Genomic DNA, 7,433 nt, shown 5'->3' with positions numbered 1-7,433 from the left:
TATTGTAGAAGAATTAAGATCCCAGCTGAACATGGTGATTATGGTAGTGAACCAGCTGTTATTGACAAGGACGCACAACCCCCCCACCTTCATCCTCCTGTAAATGTCCTGCCTATTGTGAGCAGAGCAGTTCACCTCACATTTGTTTTTTAACCAGCTGTACTTACTTAATGGCATTGTTCTTCAATATCTTCTTTAAGGACTGAAACTCTTTCCAACTCACGACCACATTTATCCATTCACACACATGTTCATGTACTGATAGAGGCAGTGGTGGGTTCAGTGTCTTACCCATGGACACCTCGACACAATCGGAGGCTTTGTGGGAACTGTGATGAGAAGTACACCCCTCTACATCTGTGCCATGCCTGCATCTTCATATTCACGCAGCAATGTGTTGTGCAAAGAGGAAGTACAGTTCTTGTATTTGACGTTTGTCCAATATAAGCTAAATTGGAAGGAATCAGATACGACTTCAAGTCAATCTACAGAAAAACAAGATATGAAAATCTGCAGCCTTTAAACTCTTATCTAATCTTACATGTGTACATCTCAAAGATGTATTTCTCTGGGGCAAATTAGAAACAGCTGATTACTATTTATCCATTTAGAAAACTGAAGCCAGGCGGAATGAACATTTGGATACCCATGCGCCCCCCCCCCCCCCCCCCTTCTCCTTTGCCTGTTTGTGACTACAATTATTTATGGACTGGAAAAAATGGGTCACTTGATTATGAGCCAGCTTGGCACAAAAAGGATACAAATATGATGTAAACGTACTTGATGAGCCTTTTTGTTTATGAGGAAGCAAGAAATCAGAATGTAGCACATGGCTCACTGATAGAATATATCCAGCAGCTGCAAGAGGCGGAGGGTTGACTGGTTATCTGTGCTTATTTCAGAGGCCAGGAAAAAATGAGCACAGCGGATAACTGTGGGATGTGTGCAGAACATCTTTCTGCAACAGCTTTTGTTATTACCAATAGTCATTTTAAAAATTATTATTCTAGAAATAATGTTCCCTGAAACACAGGAAATTAATTGTGTGGCATTTATTTCTGTTGGAAATTCTTTTATAGTGAAAAAAAAGTTTAAATTGAAGTTGTAAAAAATCCCTTTTACTTTTTAAAATGACAAATATTGATGACATTTCTAGAGGTTACAAAGTATATACTAGAATCTGTATGAGTACACACACAGGTACCTCAAACATTTTTTTTATCTTTTCCAATCAAACAAAAAAGACAATAAAGAAGAAAAAAGTTACCCTTCTGCCTCTGGAATATCTGACTCCTTCTTTTTCCACGTCTCAATAGTTTTTTGATTATGTAAAATATTTTTTATGAGAAATTACAAAAAAAACACAAAAAAAGGAAACAGAGCCACAAGCTGTTCCTCTCTGCTTCTAGACTCATAATCATCTAATAAACCTCCCAACCATTTCACAAAACTGTGTGAAAACTTTGGGAAACATTAAAATTACTTTTTTCTTTTTCTTGTTATTACACTTCAGGGTGACACTGCAGATAAACAGAAACTGTGACGTGTGACATAAATATTTAAGATATTTTAAAGAGAAGGTTACACTGCAGTTCCAGTTAAATCTCTGCAAAAGCGCTCATTTATTAAAGATGGTTCAGCAGAAAAGGTTTTATAAAGGGTCATCTGGGCTTAGCAAAACCTATTAGCAAAAGATGGAGGCAAAACATCTTCAACTGAAAAGTCCATGGGAACCTTTTTAAAGCCTTTTTTTTTTGGTTTGCAATTTGGAGTCAAATTATTTTCCAGGCACGACCACTAATAAAAAGATTTTCCTGCCTGAATTTGGTAGAAACCCCTTTAATGCTAATGTATACATGTCCAAAGCCCGACCCGTGGGCCAAATGTCGCCCACAGGTTTCTGTCGTAAAATCAATAATCTGCAGACCCCCAGGCATTTTCTCAAAACTGTGTACAAGTTCTTGATTGTAATTGCTAAATTCTTTTATAAACCTTTGTAAATCTGTATCTACCCTGTTGTGGGAGCCTTACCTTTCTGTGACATTTGTTATGATTTTCATTACTTTTATTTGACAAAAAGTGAGGAGAGGGGGTATGGGGTCCAAGGTTGGGCCAAAGGAATGAAATCAATAGAACAAAACACAGCCTACTAAAACAAAACAAAACAAAAAAAAAGACAGTAAGATAAAAGACTCACTGGCCTTCTTTACAAAATGGGGTCCAAAACATACAATCAGCGGCACCAAAAAAGTATGCATACCTAAGATAAACTACATGAGGTGCACAGGATACCCCATCGTACCTGTCCACAGACTTCCCACACACAGGACCGAGCTGCACATAAGAATAGACAAGAAGCATTGGGCAGCAAGAGGTAGCCTCTTTCTCAGAGATCCTTGTGAGCTTCTAGATGGCAGGCACTGGGGCCTGGTTGGACAGCTCGCTAGGCCTCCACCACCTGGTTGGACAGCTCGCTAGGCCTCCACCACCTGGTTGGACAGCTCGCTAGGCCTCCACCAGGTGTCTTCACTTAGCTCAAGGACAAAAGGAAATTCAATTCAATTCAATTTTATTTGTATGGCCCAAGTCCACAACAACAGTCCTCTCGATGGGCTTTGTTTCGGTAATTGAAAAAGTTAAACGTAAAATCAAAAGGATCATGAATGAATAGAATTCAATAGGAAAATACAAAATTGAACTAACAAACTGACTAAACTAAACTGGACATCCCTGCCCTTAGACCCCCCCAGTGAAACATCTCTGCATGTAACAACTGTAAATTAAAAAAGAAAAGTTAACAGTGAGGGCCACCGCTTCCAGCACAAGTGGAAATTGCCATACGTTTTCAGTGAAATATGGAACAAATGTTTGTGCCTGATACCAAGAGACTGGCTGTTTTTGAAGAGGTCAATATCAAGAGGAACTACCAGACAAGACATGCAAACTGCAACAAGCCCACTGCATGAATGGTGCAAAACACTGAGCACAATTTTGGTCAAACATTTTAAAATTATTTGCTCTTTATGTGAATAAACACAAAAAAAGGTTCATTAAATTGTTCATTTGCATTTGTTATTTAAATAGTTCAAAGAATGTCAGGCAGAATCAAACTTTTCACCTCACCAAAACTGGCCCTTTTTGAAAAACGATTGGACACCCCTGCAATGATAAACACTTTAAAAACATTTTGAAGAGGATGATTTCAAATTTGTTTGCATAAGAAATCAATCAACCACTCATTGCACCTTTTGATTGTAAATAGTTTTTAGGTTTCTTGGACGCAATTTCGACATAAAACGCTGTTAAGACATAGAAACTAATTTCAATGTAGTTTAGTTTGTCTCAAGTTGAATGCACCCACAGCTGTTAAAGGTTGAGAGTCGGGGACGCGCACCTGTAGGGGCGCGCCTGAAGGACACCTGACGCTGGCGAGAACGCGCCAATCTGAAATCACTGCTGTCAATCCTCTCATTCTCTCTCTCATACACAGACACAGACGCACGCGCCGCCCCCTTCTCCCTGTCCTCGTGCTCATTCCACCCCGGAGCTGCAGCGGAATCCACGCGCAGAGCACACGCACCCGCGAGCCCTGCTGGAGTTCAGAGCGAAGTGCCAACATGCGGAGCCGCAAGTTTTGGGTTCCGTGTTCGGTGGGACTTTATATCTGGGCGGCTTTTCTTTTTAAAGGTAGGTGTGAGAGGAGATACCCGAATGTGTTCCAGAGGGTTGATCAAGATTTGCTGATACCAAAACATGTCTCCGTATTTAACATTTTATCAATATTATGATTTCATTTTCAAATCCAAGAGACTTGAACTTGTAGTGATTTAGACAATTTTCCATGTTCAAAAAAAGTTCAAACCAGTTTTTAACAGTATTTTATCTACATGTTTATAAATTGCAAGTGGATCATTAAATAATAACATGTTTCATTTAAAAAAATAAAGATTAGTGCATGTTTTGTTAAACAGGATTTTCTGCACCCCTGTTTGCATTGGAGAACGAAATCCAGACTGATATGCTTATAGCATGTATGCCATCAATTGTCTAATTACCTCCTAACAGATCAGATCTGCATGGGTGACATTTTACTTGTCCCTATATTCTGTGTCATCATCACCTGTTGGGTTTTGGAGGTTTAGCTGCAGCTGTATTTTCCATCCTCCTGGACTGAGACCTGTCACCTTGCTTCTCCCTGAGCTCACTTTGTCAAAAAACTCAGGCTAGAAAAGGGGGCCTCGTAAATTTAACGGACACTGATTGATAAACCAAAGGTTTTAGCTATTCTCACATCATCTCCTCTATCTGTTTCCAGTCTTTGTTCAGAAACACCGTTATGGACGTAAAAAGCTACAGAATGCCTTTTTTGTCTCCTTGCTTTTTCTTAAATCTTAAAAAAAGACTAACTAGGTGAGCTCAGCAGCTTTTTATTGATAAACTCTTACGACACAAGCAGAATTCACATTCACTGTAGCACACATAAGCAGCTTTAGTCTGTCTAGGGAAACAGAAAATAATAAGCAAAAAGGGAGATAAGGGATCTGCCAGCATTTGCTATTAGTTTTTGCCTTACTTTCCAACACACATTGTGTTAAAATGCCACAGGGATGTTCATTTTTAAACTCTCTAACACGTACTGCTGTTCTGTTTTGACTGAGCGATTCACTTTTTTAACCAATGGATTATATTTCAGTGATGAAGTGTGTTGTGCTCTTCCTTAAGTTGCTATGACATATAGTATACTCAAAAAATTCTTAAAAGTGCAAAACGATAATTTTCGGAAACTTGTCGGTTTACTTTTTTTGGTGATTAATGTTTTGTGAATTGTTAGTACTGAAACCATGAAATGAAATATTTAATGTTTTCATAGTGTGTATTGTACTTTGCTCATTAAATGGATGCAGAAAACATTAATTTAAGGAGTTTACACATCCAAAATATAAGCAGTGCGCTAACATGAACTGTTTTGTTTAGGTCCTGCAGTTCTGCTTTAGTCTCAGCTGAAGCTCTGAAGCTGCTCATGGATAGGTGATCTGGGATTGACCAACAATTTATTTAGCACTTTGATTGAGCCAATTGAAAAAAGTGGGGTTAAGCATCTCCCACAAGGACACAAGGGCTATCAAACCTGGGATCTGAACGCCTGACCAGCTGATTGTTGCATGATTGCTCATCCTAGTGAGTTACACACACACCTAGTACCATAATCAATGCATATTGCAGTCCAGACCACTGCAATCACTTTTCTTGAATGAGGAATAAACATTTAATGAGGAATTAAATATTTGCTAAATTCAGAAATGTTTTCTTTTTTTATTTATTTGTTGTTGTACCTCTTAGGATTCTGTCACAGCGTTGTACCGGTTGAGTTAGGATTCAATAAAAACATTTTTTTTATAGATTCTGAGATAAATTTACTGGTGTTTTTTGGATTGTGGTTTAATAACTCAGCATGGACCAGTTGGCACATGTGGGCTTAAGCAGCATCTAATAATCTCTGGATTTTAATTGGAGTTCATTGTGAATTTCTGTGGTAGGGGGCAACCCCAAACCATAATCCTCCCACTACCATGCTTGAGTGTAAATATGCTCTATTAGCTGTTGAGTAAACTGGCTAAAATACCAGTAGTTGCATTTTTAGTGGCCTGGCTTATTAGTTTTTTTAGTTGCATTCATGTGGCTGCAACTTAGCTTTCTTAATACGAGGAAGCAGTAAAAGATTATTAACATAAGAAAAATTAAATGTTAGTTTCCTTTTATTTTAGTCCTTATACTTAGCTTATGTCAGTGAGACAATTAAATTTGCATAAAATATTTAAAAAATGTCCAAACTTTTTGTCCTATACATGTTTTTTCATAAAATCTGTAAGAGATTAATTTTGAATTTTGCAACACACATTCCAGAATACTGAAAGTCTAACAATTCCCATCTAATTTTCAGAGCAACATATCATCCCTCCATTTTATTTCAATTCTTTTTTGTTTATGTAAGCCTGTTAGTTTCCTGCTGAGTCGTCTATCGTTTTCTTTGCTTTCATACACATGTCCCCATACACTCACATTGTGAACGTCATGTAAAATGCATGTTGTATGTTTTTCTCAGCCACATTTCCATTTGCCTGTGAAAGGCAAAAGGGTTAAGTACGCTGCCGTCATTTTAACTTATCTAAAAAGTGTAATGTCATATTTGGATGCCTGAAAGCAACATATATTATAGTTATAAAACTTTAATATCCTGATTAGCCCCAGGGTTTCCTTTTAGCTGTGTTAGAATGTCATGTTAAAATGGGTGAGATGCAGCAGCCGTGCACTCAGTGTTGCCCCCAAGCACAGGTCCTACAGTTTGGATTAGGATTACACATTAAGCTCCCTTAGGACATATTGGTATAAATCTTTAGATTGTAAATCCTTTAAAAACTCCATTAAACATGAACACTTTTCCTGTAATCCCAGCACATTTACAAGGCTGGTAATGTGTTAATTGGTAAAAATATTTCTTGTCGTTTATTTTTAGAATCAGTTTTTTTTCTATAAAGTTGCACGAAAAGACATTTTAAGTCACGCATGATCAAATATTTTTCTTAATTTTAGTTCAAGATTTGTCAATTATTTCTCTACTCCAGTTTTTAAAAAGATGTTCTTGTCACCCTGTATCACAGGCATTCTGTCCTTCTACAGTTTGGAACAGCCCAATGTGTGAGTGTTACCTCAACAGACTGAAGCATAAAAAGTTAATTAAGTTTCAGTACTTTGTTTAACTTGCAGTCAGTATAAGAAATTTGAGCTTTGATGGTCTTCTTTTCTCCCTCGTCTAGTTCTCTTTTCATGCATCTCTTTCTTCAGTGTTCAGTTCATGTTTTTGAGCCTAATTAGCTCAGCTACTTTCTCTGACTCGCTTCTCAGTGTCTCCATCTGAATTTTAGTCAGCTCCTTACATCACCAGAACATCTGGGTTTTTCACTCCTGACCTCCCTCAATTGGCTCAATCCCTTTCCAAGTGGCTGATAGTGAAATAATGAGATGTGGGTCAAAAGCCACGGTAGATGTGACCTCAATTTAGACTGCTGCACACTGAATACTTTCCCCAATAACCAGGTGACTAACTTCTAGAGAAAGTTGTCTTTGTTTTGTGCACCCTTCTGATTGTACCCCGTAATCATCGATGCATCAATTTTCTGTACTATTTATTTAAAAAGCAGGTGTGCTTTAAGCTTATTTAATGAAGATGTTGGTTTGACGAGAGTAAAGAAGCCTGCCAATACCTAAAAAAATGTAATAAACTGTCTGCAAGTGTACTACTGTTTTATCAAGAAAAAAAAATGTTACATTGGATTGTTCCCTGTCGTTCTTTTACTAGTCAAAAAGTAAATGGACTTTGTGGCGGTTAATCTGAAGTGATTTTGCCGAAGAATGTAAGCCAATAAACCCCCCTT

General features: G+C 37.8%; 1 protein-coding gene across 1 annotated transcript in view; it reads left to right on the top strand.

Annotated features, from left to right (window-relative positions):
* Nucleotides 1-3,429: 3,429 nt before the first annotated feature.
* LOC101162456 (neuronal acetylcholine receptor subunit alpha-7) overlaps nucleotides 3,430-7,433 on the top strand; it is a 32,946-nt gene continuing 28,942 nt past the window's right edge. The window contains exon 1 of the mRNA XM_011480074.3: nucleotides 3,430-3,687. Within this exon, the coding sequence (XP_011478376.1) occupies nucleotides 3,618-3,687 (70 nt within the window). The 5' untranslated portion in view covers nucleotides 3,430-3,617. The remainder of the gene's footprint in view (nucleotides 3,688-7,433) is intronic.

Source organism: Oryzias latipes, chromosome 10 (genome assembly GCF_002234675.1).
Source record: "Oryzias latipes chromosome 10, ASM223467v1".
Taxonomy (NCBI): Eukaryota; Metazoa; Chordata; class Actinopteri; order Beloniformes; family Adrianichthyidae; genus Oryzias; species Oryzias latipes.
The sequence above is the reverse complement of the archived record's forward strand: the minus strand, read 5'-3'. Positions and strand labels throughout refer to the sequence as shown.